At 42.3% G+C, this 16,841-nt stretch overlaps 1 protein-coding gene across 3 annotated transcripts in view; it reads right to left on the bottom strand.

The window, feature by feature from the left end:
* Positions 1-16,841, bottom strand: part of MYH7B (myosin heavy chain 7B) — a 59,142-nt gene that overhangs the window by 3,727 nt on the left and 38,574 nt on the right. For all 3 annotated transcript variants that reach the window (XM_040434952.1, XM_040434951.1, XM_040434953.1), the window contains 23 exons: positions 14,877-14,964; positions 13,898-14,015; positions 12,959-13,082; positions 12,495-12,631; positions 12,096-12,351; positions 11,669-11,911; positions 11,406-11,582; positions 11,162-11,307; positions 9,264-9,354; positions 7,518-7,907; positions 7,275-7,401; positions 6,606-6,724; positions 6,311-6,507; positions 5,879-6,228; positions 5,566-5,690; positions 5,367-5,482; positions 4,526-4,718; positions 4,193-4,396; positions 2,857-2,982; positions 2,481-2,651; positions 584-688; positions 300-395; positions 50-187 (listed from right to left, as the gene is read on the bottom strand). In XM_040434952.1, coding sequence (XP_040290886.1) covers positions 50-187; positions 300-395; positions 584-688; positions 2,481-2,651; positions 2,857-2,982; positions 4,193-4,396; positions 4,526-4,718; positions 5,367-5,482; positions 5,566-5,690; positions 5,879-6,228; positions 6,311-6,507; positions 6,606-6,724; positions 7,275-7,401; positions 7,518-7,907; positions 9,264-9,354; positions 11,162-11,307; positions 11,406-11,582; positions 11,669-11,911; positions 12,096-12,351; positions 12,495-12,631; positions 12,959-13,082; positions 13,898-14,015; positions 14,877-14,964 — 3,837 coding nt within the window. The remainder of the gene's footprint in view (positions 1-49; positions 188-299; positions 396-583; positions 689-2,480; positions 2,652-2,856; positions 2,983-4,192; positions 4,397-4,525; positions 4,719-5,366; positions 5,483-5,565; positions 5,691-5,878; positions 6,229-6,310; positions 6,508-6,605; positions 6,725-7,274; positions 7,402-7,517; positions 7,908-9,263; positions 9,355-11,161; positions 11,308-11,405; positions 11,583-11,668; positions 11,912-12,095; positions 12,352-12,494; positions 12,632-12,958; positions 13,083-13,897; positions 14,016-14,876; positions 14,965-16,841) is intronic.

Below are 16,841 nucleotides of genomic sequence, written 5' to 3'. Positions count from 1 at the left end.
AACGCACAATATTCCCATTAAGAGACAAATTTTAAAAAGTAGTTTTTACCTTGGAAGAAGCCGCTTCTCTTGTTCGGGAACGCAGCTTGTTAACTTGTGCCTCTGCTACATCTGCTCGTTCCTCTGCATCATCCAGTTCATGTTGGACCTTCCTGTACTTCTGTAGGTTGGAGTTGGCCTGCGTCTCCTGTTGTAGGTACACGGTAAGATTTTATTTTAACTTTACTCAGTATGATGGAAATTGATGACTGCAAAATTAGTTTTGTGGCAGTAATGTCATCTTAACATAAGTTACTTACAGCCTCCTCAGATTGGCGCTTATAGCTCTTGACTTTCATCTGCAGTTTATCAATCAGGTCCTGCATTCGGGCCAGGTTTTTCCGATCTTCTTCAGTCTGTAAGAAACAAACCACCATGTTACTGTGTAAATTTCTATGTGTATTCTGCTTGAATACCATTTATTATATCATTTATGGGCACTTACAGCAGGGATGATTGCGTGTTTTTCATGCTCAGTATATATGAAGTTGTTTAAATATTTTATTATCCAGGAAAATTGAATACTGAGATGTGAAGACATTACCTGGTAGGTGAGCTCCTTAATCCTCCTCTCATATTTCCTTATTCCTTTCTGAGTTTCGGCATTCTTCTTTTGCTCGATCTCAAGTTCTCCTTCCAACTCTCTCACCTGTTAATAACATAATAAACAGATATGGGTATACTTGGTGTAGAGCTCTTCATCTTCGAATGTTAACTCAGTATATTGTTCTGAGAAATTAAAATCACAATTTGCGGACATCTATAAAAGGCTTTTCACCACAAAAAAAACTTTGGCGTTTTGAGCAGATATCATTAATCAGGTCTGAGGTGCCAGAAGTCCTTGGCGGGAAAAGCCTTTTCAAGACCTTTTTAATATCGCAAATGTGACAACCCCAAGAAATATTCCCAAGTCATCTTTTCAGGATCCTTGTGGCGTATGTAGCACGCATGCATGCCATGCAATAAAAGGGATCAGTAAATCTCTGAAAATTCACTATTTACAGCGTTGCATATGTCTCAAATAAGGATCTATATTTTCTCCTTGGTTGTCTTGTGTGGCAAATGCAACTCTGTAATAGACAGTTTGACTATCAGCAAAACGCCAACAAAGCACATTTTCCATTATATCACCAAGGGTCTATTAACGTAAAATTAGTCAATTGTCTCTAGTCGAGGTCTAGAGACTATGCTTGATCATCAGGCAATCCAAATCTTTCGACATGTTAAATATCTTTTGCAGGCAACGATCTACCGCCGGCAAACCACTATACAGCATGGGGATGAGCGATGGCATAGTGATCGTTCCTTTCCATGCTGCGGAGGAGATCACTGCATGTGATAGGAATGGTCTCCTCCACTAGTGAGCAGGCGATTACCGGGAGGGAACGCTTCCATCCCAATAATTGTGCTGTGTTATACAGCCTTAACTTCAGGGAAAAATAAAAAATAATCTTCGATCGGCACCAGTTTGCACCTGCTTGATTACACAGGCCGATTCAGACTTTGAATGAGAAAGGAACAATTGCTACCAGTTGTTCCTCCCTCATTCTCTTCCTATAGATGCACATCCCTGATTACACAGGAACATGTGCTGCTGATTATTGGGCATTATGCAACCTGAGGAAAGATGTCAATCAGCCGATGAACAAGCTCAGCTGATCGCCTGCTCGATTATATGTGCCAATTATCAGGAACGAGTGTTTGTATTCCCAATAATTGGCCCAAAATTGTGCAGTCTAATAGGACCTTAAGCAAAGTTTTAAAAATATTCTACATTTTTTGTTGTCTACAGCTCCTTTTACCAACCTTGTGATTCCAAGGTTAGAGACCACAAACCCAGTGTAGTTGGATTCTGTAGAAATCTCCTTTTCATGTGTTCCCTACTTCTTGCTAACTTAAAGAATGTATGCTAGTTAGAAGTAATGAGCGGAAAGGAAAGAGAAGTGCAAGATCAGACCACACAGGGTTTGTTTGTAATTTGTTGTCCTGGAGAAAAATGGTTCTTCATATAAGCGCTGTAGATTAATATCAGTGGGATATTTTTAAACAAGCATATATGAAAAGTTCTTTCATTTTTCTTCTAAGATGTTTTGGCGCCATAAAATGTATACACAGCCTTTAGAGGGGTTGTCTCATCTGGCCATTACTAAGGCGAGATGAGACACAGTCCCAACCACCAGCCAGCCGGGAAACAACAGAGCGCTCTGTCGCTCGCTGTTTCAGTAGCTCCCATTGTGGTGCATGAGAACTACAGAAACAGCATAACACAGCAAGCTATGCTCTTTCTGAGTTAGGTCTCATGCACCACAATGGGAGCTACTGAAACAGCGAGCGCTCCGCTGTTTTCCAGACGGCTGGTGGTCGGGACTGTCTCATCTCGCCTTACTAACGGTGAGAGGAGACAACCTCTTTAAGGTCGGATGCACATGTTGAAGACGCACCTTTGCTTCAAGTTTTTGGATCTGTTTCTTCCCTCCTTTCAAAGCTATTTGTTCAGCTTCATCTAGACGCATCTGTAGATCTTTTATGGTTTGCTCCATATTCTTCTTCATCCTCTCGAGGTGAGAGCTGGTGTCTTGTTCTTTCTTCAGCTCCTCTGCCATCATTGCTGCCTGTGTGGGTGACATACAGAGCCTATTAGAACACTCTCGTTTACATAAGACCACTCTTTATCTTGTAGGACCATAATTCCTAGACAGAGACGGTCTCCTACAGTGAACCTAATCATTTCTCATGAGACACTACAGGCTGGTAATTTCTTAGCCAGCATGTTTCATAATGTTATGTATAATATACTAAGAATGAGCCGAATCTTACATCAGTGATGGCTTTCTTAGCTTTTTCCTCAGCGTTCCGACATTCCTGGACAGCTTCTTCTACCTCAGTGGTCAATTGTGAGATATCTGCATCCAACTTCTTCTTCTGATTAATAAGGCCGGTGTTCTGGTAGGTAAATACAGTAGACAGATTGATTAATTTAATGGTATTTGGTAAATATTTAACATGCACTTGAAGCTATGACAATGTTACTATCCTTGTTAGGTCTCTGCTAATGTGTTGTAGGCCCAGGACCAGTTGCAGACTATATCTGCCAGTATTCATCCCAGAAACTATTTGGTCAATCCAATCATACTATTTAACTCAATATGTTTTTATTAGAATTCATGAAAGGGGGTGTCCAGTACTTTTATATTGCTGGCCTATACTTAGGTGTCCAACACCTTTTACCTCCACCGATCAACTGATTTGCTAGCTCCGGCACCAGAACCACACTGCTCCAACCATTGTGTAGTGGACAGAGCTGGTTACTGTAGCACTGCTCCCATTGATGTGAGTGAAAGCAGTGCTACAGTAACCAGCTCTGTCCACTAAACAAGAGCGGCTGGTCAGCAGGGTGTCAGACCCACGCAGATCAGATATTTACATTGTAAGTCAATGGGGAACGGATCCGCTTGAAGATTGAGCCATATGGTGTCATCTTCAAGCGGATCCGCCCCCATTGACTTACATTGTAAGTCTGGACGGATCCGCTCGCCTCCGCACGGCCAGGCGGACACCCGAACGCTGCAAGCAGCGTTCAGGTGTCCGCTCACTGAGCGGAGCGGAGGCTGAACGCTGGCAGGCGGATGCATTCTCAGTGGATCCGCCTCCACTGAGAATGCATTGGGGCCAGACGGATGCGTTCGGGACCGCTCGTGAGCCCCTTCAAACGGAGCGCACGAGCGGACACCCGAACGCTAGTGTGAAAGTAGCCTTATTTGTCTATGACCATGTCCTGGCTCAGCTCCTAACTATTCAGGAAGCATCTTTAAGGTAGGTTCAAACTTGCATTAAATGGACCCGACAGGCTGTTTCGGCAGAGGACAGCCTGCCAGAGTTCACCGGATAATGTTGTTCATTGTAGGATCCCATTTAGGTGTAAAGGGATCCAGCAGGGAACCGGTTGCTTGCCAGCTTTGTCCAGCTAAAAACTGGCACTTATGCTGGAAAGCGGCCAGATCCATTATAGTCAATGGGATCATGCGGTGAACAGATCCGGTGACCTCCGACAGGCTTTTCTCTGCCAGAACAGCCTTACAGATCCATTTAATGCAAGCTACTAAGTTACCCGTTCTTTAACAAGTACTGTCTATTCCATCATTACTTAGCACACCTGTGCATGCAGAAGGTTGACCCTCTCCGTAGCCTCCAGCAGTTCTTGCTCTGCCAGTTTCCTTCCTCTCTCAGCCTGCTCCAGTGCCGCCCTCAGTTCCTCTACTTCAGCCAGCAGCAGATTATTACGCCTCTCGAGGGCCGCAGCTTGTTCCTTTAAGTCATCGTTGTGCCGTAGGGTATCATCCAGCTCAATTTGCAGATCCTGGAAGACAAATACAAAAATGAGACATATTTCTATATTAAATAGTTTATATACCTCGCAGGAGTCTGTACACAAGTAGCATCATGCAAGGCTATGGTCAATAGATTACATTTACAATTAAATACCGACCTTTATCTGAGATTGCAGGTGTCGGACCATCTTCTGTGACTCTGCAGCCTGACGATTGGCGTGATTGAGTTGGATTTCCATTTCATTCAGATCCCCTTCCATTTTCTTTTTCAGTCGAATGGCCTCATTCCTGGCTTTAGCCTCTGCATCCAGACTTGCCTGCATGGATTCCATAGCACGCTGGTGATTACGCCTGCATAAAACAAGACGTTATTAGATGATTTCCAAAATTAATTGCAATTGCACGTTACATAGTAAAAGAAAAGTCAATGAAATTGCTGAGGACGTGTGCAACTTGTATGTTCAATTATGATTTTAAAGAGCAAATTTAAAGAGGTCGAAGTACAGAAATAAGGGAATTCGTTTTCCTAGAAATAGAACCAGGTCTGACTATGGGCTATGTCTGGTATTACACCTTTGCTCCCTTCAATCAATTGAATATGGTTGAGCTGCACAGAACAAGAATGGCATTTTTTCTCCTACAGAAAACCCTCCAGAACGGACATCCAGACAGGGGGCTTGTCCTTCAAGAGCTCCAGCTTATGTTCCTCAAATATTTGTGGTTGAAATTTGCTAGTTACAAATTTCCATGAAGGATTAAGGGTCTACTATTTTGAGATGGACATTTACATCTCACCATTAAAATTGCTTCTGTTTTTGTAGGAGGGTTTTATCGTATCATTGATTCTGATCCCATTTGCTGGCCATAGCTGACCAACCAAAAACCTTGGTGTCTCCTATTAGCAAATTTCTGGCAAGTATTGTTTTCCATAGTTAATCTGTATAGCCTAAATGTGTAGGGAAATTAGACGTATAAACTGCTCACAGTTATGAGCCTTACCTGAGATTTTCTATTTCTTCATCCTTTTCTGCCAGTTTTCTGTCCACGTCTGCTTTGATCTGAGACAACTCAAGTTGAATGCGCAAAGTCTTACTCTCTTCATGCTCCAAAGCGCCCTGTAATGTATTATATTGTCAGGGCCAAAAATGAAAAATGTCATCCAGTACACATTATGGGTAAATCTTGTATTCACACTTACCTCCGCCTCTTCAAGGGCTGCTTGAATATCGCTCTTCTCACTTTCTAGGGTCTTCTTCACCTTTTCAAGCTCATGAATTGTTTTGCTGCTGGAACTAATTTGATCGGTCAGATCAGCAATCTCCTCTGGAGCAGAGAAAGAAATTAATATTACAGAAAGCTATAGTAGTACAGTTGTAAAGATAATTATGGGAAATTGTCCAGATCTGTCACAGAAGGACTAATTTGGGACCCCCCTGAGTCAGAACAGAGGACTGGGTTGCATGGCAATGCTACATGTCCCCTGCATTGTCATAATCTTTTTGTCTACTTGCCTTGCAGATTTTTGTTCTCTCGTTTCATTGTTTCTAGATTGTCTAAAGACTCCTCATATGCGTTCTTCAGCTTGAAGAGCTCAGTGCTCAAGCTGCGGGATTCCTTTTGTGATGCCTCCAGCTCAGCCTGGGTCTCCTCATATTTCTGCTTCCATTCTGTCAGGATCCTGTCAAAGTTTCTTTGCTTCTTGTCTAATGCTGCAGCAGCAGAGTTTGCTCGCTCCAAGTCAATAACCAAGTCTTCAATTTCAGTCTGGAGACGATGCTTGGTCTTTTCCAGTGAAGAGCACTTGGCGTTTGCAGCTTCTATTGCTTCCTCAGCATCCTGAAGACGTGCCGCAAGCTTCTTCCTGAAAAATAATACATTTTTATGAGCATGAACTTCTGGGTAAAATTAAGTTCTTGGCAAAGTGAGAACGAAATTAAACATACTTGGCATCTTCCAGCTCTTCAGTCCTCTGAATGGCATCAGTTTCATATTTGTTCCTCCACTGAGCCACCTCTGCATTAGCCTTTGATAGAGACCTTTGCAACTCTGCTTTGGCCTCCTGTTCCTCTTCATATTGTTCGCGCATAAGATCGCAGTCATGACGAGATGCTTGCAGTGCATGCGCTAATGCATTTTTAGACTAAAACAGAAAGTAGGCTTTGTTATAGCAATTTTACTATGATATCCTACATGCAGCCCTGTGTGTCATGTTATCACTAGTATGGTCCACATCTTTACCTTTGTCTCCTCTTCCAATTGCCTTTTCAGCTCCTCGATGCTCTGAGTGAAGGAAGCCTTGCCCCTGCTCAGCTGGTTGACAAGAGATTCCTTTTCCTCCAGAAGACGAGAGAGTTCTCCTAACGACCCACATAGATAGAACAGCTGTTTTTGCTTTGCGATATAAGTTACCTCTTTACCCCAGATTTCATTTCAGAACTAAAAGCTCTGATTAGGCTCAAGATCTCAGCTAGCTCTGACATTTCCCCAATTCCTCTCACCCGTCTTTGAGTCTCTGTTACTAGGGACGGAACTTGCCTGACAACAGGCAGTAGACTGCAAGTTAAAGGGGTTGTCCGGGTTCAGTGCTGAACCCGGACATCCCTCCATTTTCACCCAGGCAGTCCCCCTGACTTGAGCATCAAAGCAGTTCCTGCTCCGATGCTCTCCTTTGCCCTGCGCTAAATCGGCATTTTCAGGAGTTCCGGTGATGAACCGGGCTCTCCATGGGGCTGCCAGGAAGCCCGGTGACGTCACCGGCACTGATGGGCAGGCTTTTTTTTTTCAGGTGAAAACAGCCATATTTTTTAACTGACACAATTTAGAAATGTGCTAATTGCACCATTCTCTATTTAAATGAAATGAAATAGTGTTAAAGTAAACAACTACTCTTTGAGTAAGTTATCTTACCGTTCTCTGTCTGTAGTCTTGCTCTGTGCAGGGACATGTCAGCTAATTGTCTTTGTAATTCATCCACTTTGCATTTTGATTCACTTAGTTGGTCCTCATACGTCCGGCACAACTTCTCTGCATTCCCCTATAATTAAAAAAATAAAATAAAATCCCAAAAATGTGCAGATGTCTCCCTTCAAATTTTGAAGTTCACTGCTGATTATTACATGTACTCCGCTCAAACCAAGCAAGATCTCTGACCTTATTTTTTAAGAGTTGTTCAATGTTTGAAGACAAATCATCTAGTTCCATCTTCATCTCACTTTTCTCTTTCTCCAGTTTCTGCTTAACCCGCTGCAGGCTGTCAATCTGCTCCCCAAGTTCAGCCACAGTGTCCGCATGCTTCTTCCTCAGACCAGCAGCAGTGGCTTCATGGTGAAGTGTGGCTTCTTCCAGATCCCTGCGTAACTTCAAGAATTCAGCTTCCCGCTTCTTGTTCATCTCAATCTGAACAGATGTGGCCCCACCAGCTTCTTCCAGGCGCTCGCTTAATTCCTCTAGCTCTTTGGCTACTTCGGAGCGTTGTTTCTCCACCTTTGCTCGGGTAGCTCGCTCTGCTTCCAACTCCTCTTCCAGTTCTTCAATACGTGCCTATGTATTAAATGAAGGAATTAGTTTGATAGTACTCAGAGGTTTTCATAATTTCTACTCACCTCAAGAAAGAATTTGGGAGATTTATCAAGACTGGCATTCCCATATTGTAGTCCTGATCTCCTGTGCTGGAGTAAGATGCCTCTTAATAAATGAGTCACATGGCTGGCCCTCTATGTGCCAGAAACTCAAGTCTCCTCCAGCCAGAAGAGATAGCTCAAGTCTATGCCAGTCTATCACCTATGCCAGTTTCTGGTGTAAGTTATGGTAAATCCAGCAGGCCATGCAAAGCCCTGCCACTATTGTAGTGTAAAAAAAGAACCCCAAAAAATAAGCAAATTATGGTGCAAATATGGCATGCGCCATAATTTCCCAAGAAAAATGTTAGCACAATAGTGGCATAAATAGCTTAATAAATGTCCCCCAATGTGTGTAAGTTAAAGGGGTTGTCCCGTCTTGAGAAGTTGCATTCATGTAATTATCCATTTCTTCTCCTTTGTCCCTATTTGTTATTTTTTCCAATGCTGTGTTTACAGCTTGTTGTCATTGGTTACGGCCACCACAGCGATACCGCAGCAGTGGCCGAGTTTGCGCAGTGTCTTTCTCTCATTTCTTCTGGCTTGGCTGGCCGAGTGAATAGAAGCGTGCATATTCGCGCATGCGCTGCCTCTCCAGTTTCGTCCTCTTATTGCAGCCCTACTAAATGTACTTGAACAGCCACTGGGCATGTGCATTAGCTCAGAAGCTGTTCAATACAGCGATACCTATGTGATGTTCATCTGATGTAAACAAGGGACCCTTAGTTGAGATCAAACATCTTCTATCCAGCCTGATTTTATTATCTGGGCTCAGCTATCACACCTGCACTGACCTACTGTTCGGTGCTGGTGTACATATAACAGTGTGCAGTACAAGGACTTTCATGTCCGTTATAGTAATAATGAGTAATAGGACATATATTTATCAAGGTTATCTTACAGTTTTGAACACAGTATAAAACAGAGTAGCGCAGAGGCTGCTAATGATAAAGATTCAGGCAGTCTCTGGAGCGTGCGCGAGAGAAGAGGCCGGGGGATCCTATACCGCTGCTACTGCTGTCATTCAAAGCAATAGTCACCGCCCGCTGTCTGAGCAGTATTTTCAGAGCAAGGGATCCGCGAAGGAGCTCAGAATACAAGGTGAGACAACCCCTTTAATTTGATATATAACTATTGGAGATTAACAATTTAGTTATTTTTACATCTATCATCTGAATACAATTTTTCTTCTGTTTAACTATTCTAATATTACTTGCCAAATACATGGATGCAAACAAACCTTTAACAAAAGGTACACTCAGCAAAGTGCAAAAATCACCTGAAGTTCTTTGATTTTCTTCTGTAGCTGAGCGGACATCATTTGCTCATCCTCGATTCTTGAGTTTAGCTGACTTATCTCGAAATCTTTCCTGCAGAACACGAAGAACAAGTCCAGGAAGTCAACTATATGGATACTATCAAATTATTCAGTATATTATTAACTCATTGAGACACATTTGAGATAAGTAGGTAAGGGTCTTTTTACAAAGGAAAATGAATTGCTCTTAACTAGCGCTGAGAGATAATAAAGATTGGCACTCGTTTATATTAAATTAGGGCAATAATCAGGAGGGATTTTAATTAATAAATTATCATTTTTGCAATTGTTCGTTCAAACTCATCCCCTCGATGAGCACATTGTTTGCAGCCCATCTCCTGTTTACAGGGGGAGATATCCTGCCCACAGACAATAATTTTTTTATGCACACATAAAAGAGGAGATCAACGACAAATTGGCCGATCGTTGGTAATGTTTACACCGGACGGTAATAAGGAAATGAATATTCATTCACCTGATTAGCAGCCTGTGTAAAAGGGCTTCAAGTGTGTTGCAGAGAGAGTACAATGAAGTCAGTGATCATACTGTATACCTGTATTTTTTAAAAACTTTTTATATGTCATAGTGATATATCAGAGTTTTTTAAATGTGGAGCGCTGAGACCACCACCGATTACTAAAACACTGAGAAAGAAGGGCAATCCCTCCTCACTGCTGAAAACGGACTGGAGAGGAGCTCATAGACTTTTCATGGAGCCCATCTACATCAGCAAGGAGAGATGGAGCTCTGGGCGCTTCCTTATGTTCATTTTGGCGATCAGCTGGGTCGCAACTCTCGGATCCCTCGCTGATCAAAACCTTTTGATATCAAAAATAAAAAGCATGTAGCCAGCATCTCCATCTTGCTGCTTTATTCCAAACCTGTCAGCAACATTTTGGCTTATTACAAGCCAGTCATGGCTTGAGAAAGGCTAGTGATAAGCTGAAACGTTGCCTTTTTCTTATGTACTCATAGGTTTATAATAAAGACGCAAGGTGAAGATGCTGGTTACATGCCATTTATTTTCTACAGATTGAGTGGTGAGTGGGAGCCTGTCCACTGTGAGCAATGCATCGTGGAATTGAATATTGGGCGCTGGTGCTATCTCCACACATTACTTATACAAACCCTTTAATATGTCACTATGACATAAAACATTTAAGTACAATTAAACACTCTAAGGCTGGCCATAGATGTCGGCCGATTGCCTATTTAGTTGACATCTATCTTTCCCAGTGCCACATACATCAAATGCATACTGAGCCATGGATGAGAGGAGGAGAGAAAGCTGCTGCCAGACACCTAGCAGCGTCTTATCTTCCCGAGAACAAAAGGATTGGGCATGTTGAAATCCAACTGCCCGACCCTTATATCTTCAGACATTTGCAGTCAGGAGGCCCCCATACAGATTAGATTGTTGGCTGGTTCAGCCAATGTACATCTAATGTGTATGGCCAGCTTGTTTTGTAAGCTACTGTGTAATTAATGGCCAGGGCTCTTTTCAGACCTCATTACAAGCCAGTGTATACTAAGCTATACAGCTGCATATGCCACCCATTGACTCCCATTTTAACCGAAGGCTCAGCATTGAAAAATGTAGTTGAATACGCATTTCAATGCAAGAGAAATGGTACGTCTATACATGCTCAGAAGTATGGCAAAATGGCATCGGCTTTTTGCAGGCTATATACAACCGAAGCAATTCTAAATGTATACCATGAACCTACAGGACAAATGTGGTGTGAACACAGCCTTATTTTTAGCTGTTTACAGTCCAAAACAGTTGAGGTAAATTCCGATTATTGTTACACTGGTTATTTCATTTGGGATATCTATTGAGCACCTCATGTACTGCTTACTTTTTCAGTTTCTCTTCCAACTGCTGTTTGTCATTCTCTAGATCCATTACAGATTCCTGGGTAAGTTTCAGATCTCCCTCCAGTTTTCGTTTTGCACGCTCTAGATCCATTCGCAGTTTTTTCTCTTGTTCCAAAGACCCTTCCAGCTGCATATAGGAGAAAATATGTTGGTGTTTCATTATTACATGTGACACTTCTGAGATATGATGGCGTGTCATGAAATCCATGACTTAAAACTACCTACATCATCCACTTGTTGCTCTAGCTTAGCTTTGGCCTTGGTAAGTGTGTTGACTTTGTCTTCTTCTCCCTGCAAGTCATCCAGGGCTTGCTGATGTGCTTCCTGAAGAGCCTTCTTCTCTTTGGTAAGCTTAACAATAATTTCATCCAAAGCAGCCATCTCCTCAACAAGGTTCTTGACCTGATCATGTGTAGAAGGAAACCAGTTACATACCAAATAAATAACGTTTTATTTTATATGTCATAAAACGTTCACTCTTATCTCACCTTGTTTTCTGTTGCATGTTTCTCTTTTTCTACTTTGGCCAGTGTAATTTCCAGGTCATCAATGTCCTTCTTGAGTTCCGCACATTCGTCTTCAAGTTTCCTCTTCTTGGAAGTCATTTCAGAATTCATCTCCTCCTCATCTTCCAGTCGCTCAGTAAACTCTTTTACTTTTGCCTCTAGCTGAATCTTAGTTTTGATGAGGAGGTCACAGCGTTCTTCTGCATCTGCAAGATTGTCTTGCTCCTGTAGTCAGTCAGACAGATGCAGTGTTATTTATAATGTGAAAACCAGACACCGTTATTTACCCACTGCAGGACATGAAAATCTTTTCCCCTCACGTTTAATGGATGACAAATATGAAATAGACTGAAAAGAGGTTTGATGTTTCCATAGTCAAATGTTTGATGGCCCAGTGTTAATAACTTACTGCTTGGAGCTGAAGGCCCAGGTCATTCTTCTCTTGATTCAGTGTAACCTGTTTCTCTTCCAACTCTTTCCTTTTGGCTTCAGACTTTTCCAAAGCTTCCTTCAACTTCACAAATTCTTCCTTCATGTTGGCCATCTCTTTCTCTGTTTGAGCTGATTTCAGCAGAGGCTTAATCTTAAAAAAGAGCTTCATCCACGACCAGTTTTTGACGGCATTGAAGGCTCTTATGTTCCATTGGATCACCAGCAATGCATCCCTACCAGGAAAATAGTTAAAATCATAAATTTGCCCATTCTTGACCATGATCTAATATCACTGAAGGTACAAATATAACTTTTGTAATAATTTTTTCTTTGTAAGAAAATTGAAGTTTCAGATTGTTTCAACACTTTCAAGTACCTTCTTGCAATGATCTTGTGGTACTCAATCCTCATGATTCTACCACGGCTTCTGGCCTGCAGCATGGTAATAATCTTAGCTAAGCGTTCATCTCGCATCTCTTCTAGTTGGCCAAGCAACCCCGCCTTGAAGAAGACCTAGAGAATAAAAATGTTTCGATTAGCGAGTGCAAGAATGGTGCACACCTCCTCTGTCACTAAATATAACATGGAATATTATAATTTAAAGGGACAAAAATAAAGACAAATCATCATTAAAGGAGATTTTGCTCTGTAACTCTTTTAGATTTGCCACAGGCGTGCATAACCAACTCTCTTATTCAACCTTTGGTAGGAAGAACATAAAAAACAAGCTTCTTATGTAATTTATCTTTAATGCATTATCTTTATTACATATAGTTAAATAAAGAGCCTATTCTTGTATCAGAGAGAACTATTGCGGAGTAGTGTGGTTATGGCTGCTACCTTAGTGTGCCCGAACTTGTACTGTGTGTGATCAATGTCCAGAGAACCCAGTAGTTTTTCAGTGGCTTTTCTGCTGTCAACAAATTTGTCATCTGGGATAGCATTAGGATTGAGGATCCGATACCTGTGGATAAATTGCGAACATTTTATATCAAATCTGGCTCCTTTTCAATATAAAGAGTTATATATCTACAGTGTAACTTCTCCTACTGTTCATTTTTCCACATCATATTTCTGTCACTGAAAATCTTTCCCCATTGTCCACAACTTTTTCACTCAAATTACTGTATACTAAGAAGTTGTATGCTATTCTACAACTCCCATTTCTAGAGCATTTGCATTTTCTGATCTGGCTAGAGCTTTATTTTCCCCACATACAAACATTTATGTGTTGCTAAGGGTACTTTCACACTTGCGTTGTGAGGATCCGGCAGGCAGTTCCGTCGCCGGAACTGCCTGCCGGATCTAGAAATCCGTAGGCAAACGGATATCATTTGTAGACGGATCCGTATGCGGATCCGTCTGACAAATGCATTTAAATACCGGATCCATCTCTCCAGTGTCATCTGGAAAAATGAATCGGGTATTTATTATTTTCACATTTTTAAAGGTCTGCGCATGCGGCAATTTTAATGCCGGATCCGGCACTAATACATTTCAATGGAAATTAATGGCGGATCCGGCATTCCGGCAAGTGTTCCGGAATTTTTGACGGAGAAAATACTGCAGCATGCTGCAGTATTTTCTCCGGCTAAATACCGTAAGAGTGACTGAACTGATGCATCCTGATGCATGCTGAACGGATTGCTCTCCATTCAGAATGCATTATGATTAAACTGATCAGTTTTTTTCTGGTATTGAGCCCCTAGGACAGAAGTCAATACCAGAAAAGAATAACGCTAGTGTGAAAGTACCCTACCATTAGGCTTGAGTGCTCACCTCTGCTTAAATTCAGCATATAGTAGTCTGTTCGGATATCCTTTACGGCAAATTCTAATACCTTCTAGGACACCGTTGCATCTCAGTTGATGAAGGACCATAAATGGATCCATAGCACCTATGGATTAAAATGAATTTCTAAGGCATGTCAAAGGCAACCTTTTCCATGCATGTATACAGTATCATATTGCCATTTTAATTGCTTTGTTTGTGCTGCCAGTTTACAGCCTTGTGTTCATAAAGTGCACTTTTGGTGCGACTGCATCATGCATTTGGATTCAACCATGCCTTATGTTCTGAAACATCATTTAGCAGATTTGTACCTATGACACTGGCTGACCTGTTACATGTGCACTTGGCAGCTAAAGACATCTGTGTTGGTCCCATGGTCATATGTGCCTAAATTGCTGAGAAAATGATGTTTTATTATATGCAAATGAGCCTCTAGGAGCAATGGGGGTGTTGCCATTACACCTAGAGACTCTGTTCTCTCTGCAACTGCCGCGCCCTCTGCACATTGACGTCAGGGTTGATAATGCTTGCACTGTCTGGTCCTGCGAAAGTGCAGAGGACGCAACAGTTGCAGAGAGCTGAGCCTCTAGGTGTAACGGCAACGCCCCCATTGCTCCTAGAGGCTCATTTTGCATATATTCACATTATTTTTCTCAGCAGTACGGGCACATATGAACATGGGACCAACACAGATGTCCTCAGATGCCAAGCGCACATGTAACAGGTCAGACAGTGTCATAGGTACAAATCTGCTGACAGGTGCCCTTTAAGAATAAAGGATGTGGTAAGAAAACTTTGACCTTTTTGAAAGACAAATCTGTATCTGTTGTCCATAAAACAGGTCAGAAATGGGCATTAAAAGCTAGTGCCGTTTTTAATGGTTCTTGTATCGGTTCATTAATCTATCCAACCCTTCTATGTATTACTCCAACACTGTCATCCAATGCCGATAGCATTTTTTTCTTACCTGGAGTTTTAGTCTCATTGGGAATAATGCATCTGACAAAGTGAGGCTGTGTTGACCGGAGATTAGTCATCAGTTTGTTCAGATTTTCCTGCATGAGAAGTAACAAAAGCTAAGTGGGTTTTGTTTTCATTTTCTATATCACTATTTTCTCATTTGCAGTTTACAGTATATTAAGAAATGCCTAATGTGAAAATGCTTCCAACTACAATGCAGAAGTCTACTCAAACTGTCCCTATAACCGATGGATACCTGAGAAAGCTGCCAGAATATGGACCAGAGGAACATTTTATATTACAAAACTATTTCTCACTCACATTAGTCCCTGTTCGCAGTAGAGCACACCATCTTGCACTCTTGGACCAATTAACCTACCAGTATGTTTTTTAAAACTTAAAGGGGTATTCTGGTTATGTAACGTTATTCCCTATTCACAGGATAGGGGATAACTATTAGATTGATGGGGGAGTCCTCTAAAAAGAAAGAGGCGGCTGGTCGGGCATGCACACAGTTGCCTGATTCGTTTCTATGGCAGTTACGGAGCTAGCTAAGTTTGGCTATGTCCGGAACTCGTATAGAAAGGAATGGAGTGGCTGCGCACATGTCCGAGTAACCGTTCTGTTCATTTTGGGAGGCTCCACTGGGTACGACATCCCTGTTCTCGTGATCAGTAATAGTAATCTAATAGTTAGGGCTCATGCACACGAATCGGTGCGACTTGTGCCCGTACTGTGGACCGCAAACAGCGGGCCCACAATATACGGGCACCAGCAGTGTGCTCTCTGTATCACAGGTGCAGACCCATTCATTTGAATGGGTCCGCAAGATATGGAACGGCGCAGAGCGGAGGCATGGAGCGGAAACTCTACGGATCGCTTCCATGTGGTTTTTTTCCGGTGTGGACTGAATTTTGTGGATGGCGGACCCATTCAAGTGAATGGGTCTGCGAACGGCAGGCACATGGCCGGTGCCTGTGCATTGGGCGCACGGAATACCCCTTTAAAGGGATTGCATGAGATTAGAACATAGGGTCTGCTTTCGAAAGCCTAGTATTAGGCTACTTTCACACTAGCGTTTTTTTTTTTCCAGTATTGAGACCCTATGACTGATCTTAATACCTGAAAATAATAACGCTAGTGTGAAACTAGCCTTACATGGAGGATATTCAAAACAATAATAAAATGTAATAAATGGTGGGCTCAAGTAGGTCATCAGTATTTGATCGTGGGGGTCTGACACCCTGGACCTCTGCCGATCAGCTGTTTCAGAAGGCAGAGGTCCAGTAGCACCACAGGCCTTCTTGCAGATTTGCCTAGGCCTGTGATGGCTAACTTCTGGCACTCCAGCTGTGGTAAAACTACAACTCCCAAGATGCACACTTGTTTGGCTATTCTCAGAACTCCACAGAAATGAATGGAGCATGCTGGGAGTCGTAGTTTCACCACAGCTGGAACGCCGATGGTTAGCCATCACTGGCCTGGGCCATGGGATGTCATGTTCATTGAAGCTAATGGGGCTGAGCTGCGATATCGAGCACAGACAGTATACAATGTACGGCGCTGTGTTTGGTGAGCTGAGGGAAGTCCGCGGCACTGCTGCGTTCGCTGATGCTTTCTCAAACAACTGATCGGCAGTGGTCACGGGTGTTGGACCCTCAACGATCAGATGCTGATGACCTATCCTGAGGATAGGTCATAAGTATAAAGGTCTCGGAAAACCTCTTTAAATCAACACAAATTTGGATCAAAAATCTTCCTTCACTTGAAAGCTTCTTAAAGTGCATTCATTCAATACTGTGGGTTTCTTACCTTATGTTTAAGTTTGTTTCACTGATCTTCCTTTTGTGTGCACTGGAGTGTGAAAAAGTACAGACTTAAAGTGATGTTCAAGATACGGTTTTAACTAAACATCACTGCAAGTCTTAACTGCCTCACTCTCACAATGACGATGTGACACTTTTCGTTATGC

This window comes from Bufo bufo, chromosome 6 (assembly GCF_905171765.1).
Source record: "Bufo bufo chromosome 6, aBufBuf1.1, whole genome shotgun sequence".
NCBI lineage: Eukaryota > Metazoa > Chordata > Amphibia > Anura > Bufonidae > Bufo > Bufo bufo.
The sequence above is the reverse complement of the archived record's forward strand: the minus strand, read 5'-3'. Positions and strand labels throughout refer to the sequence as shown.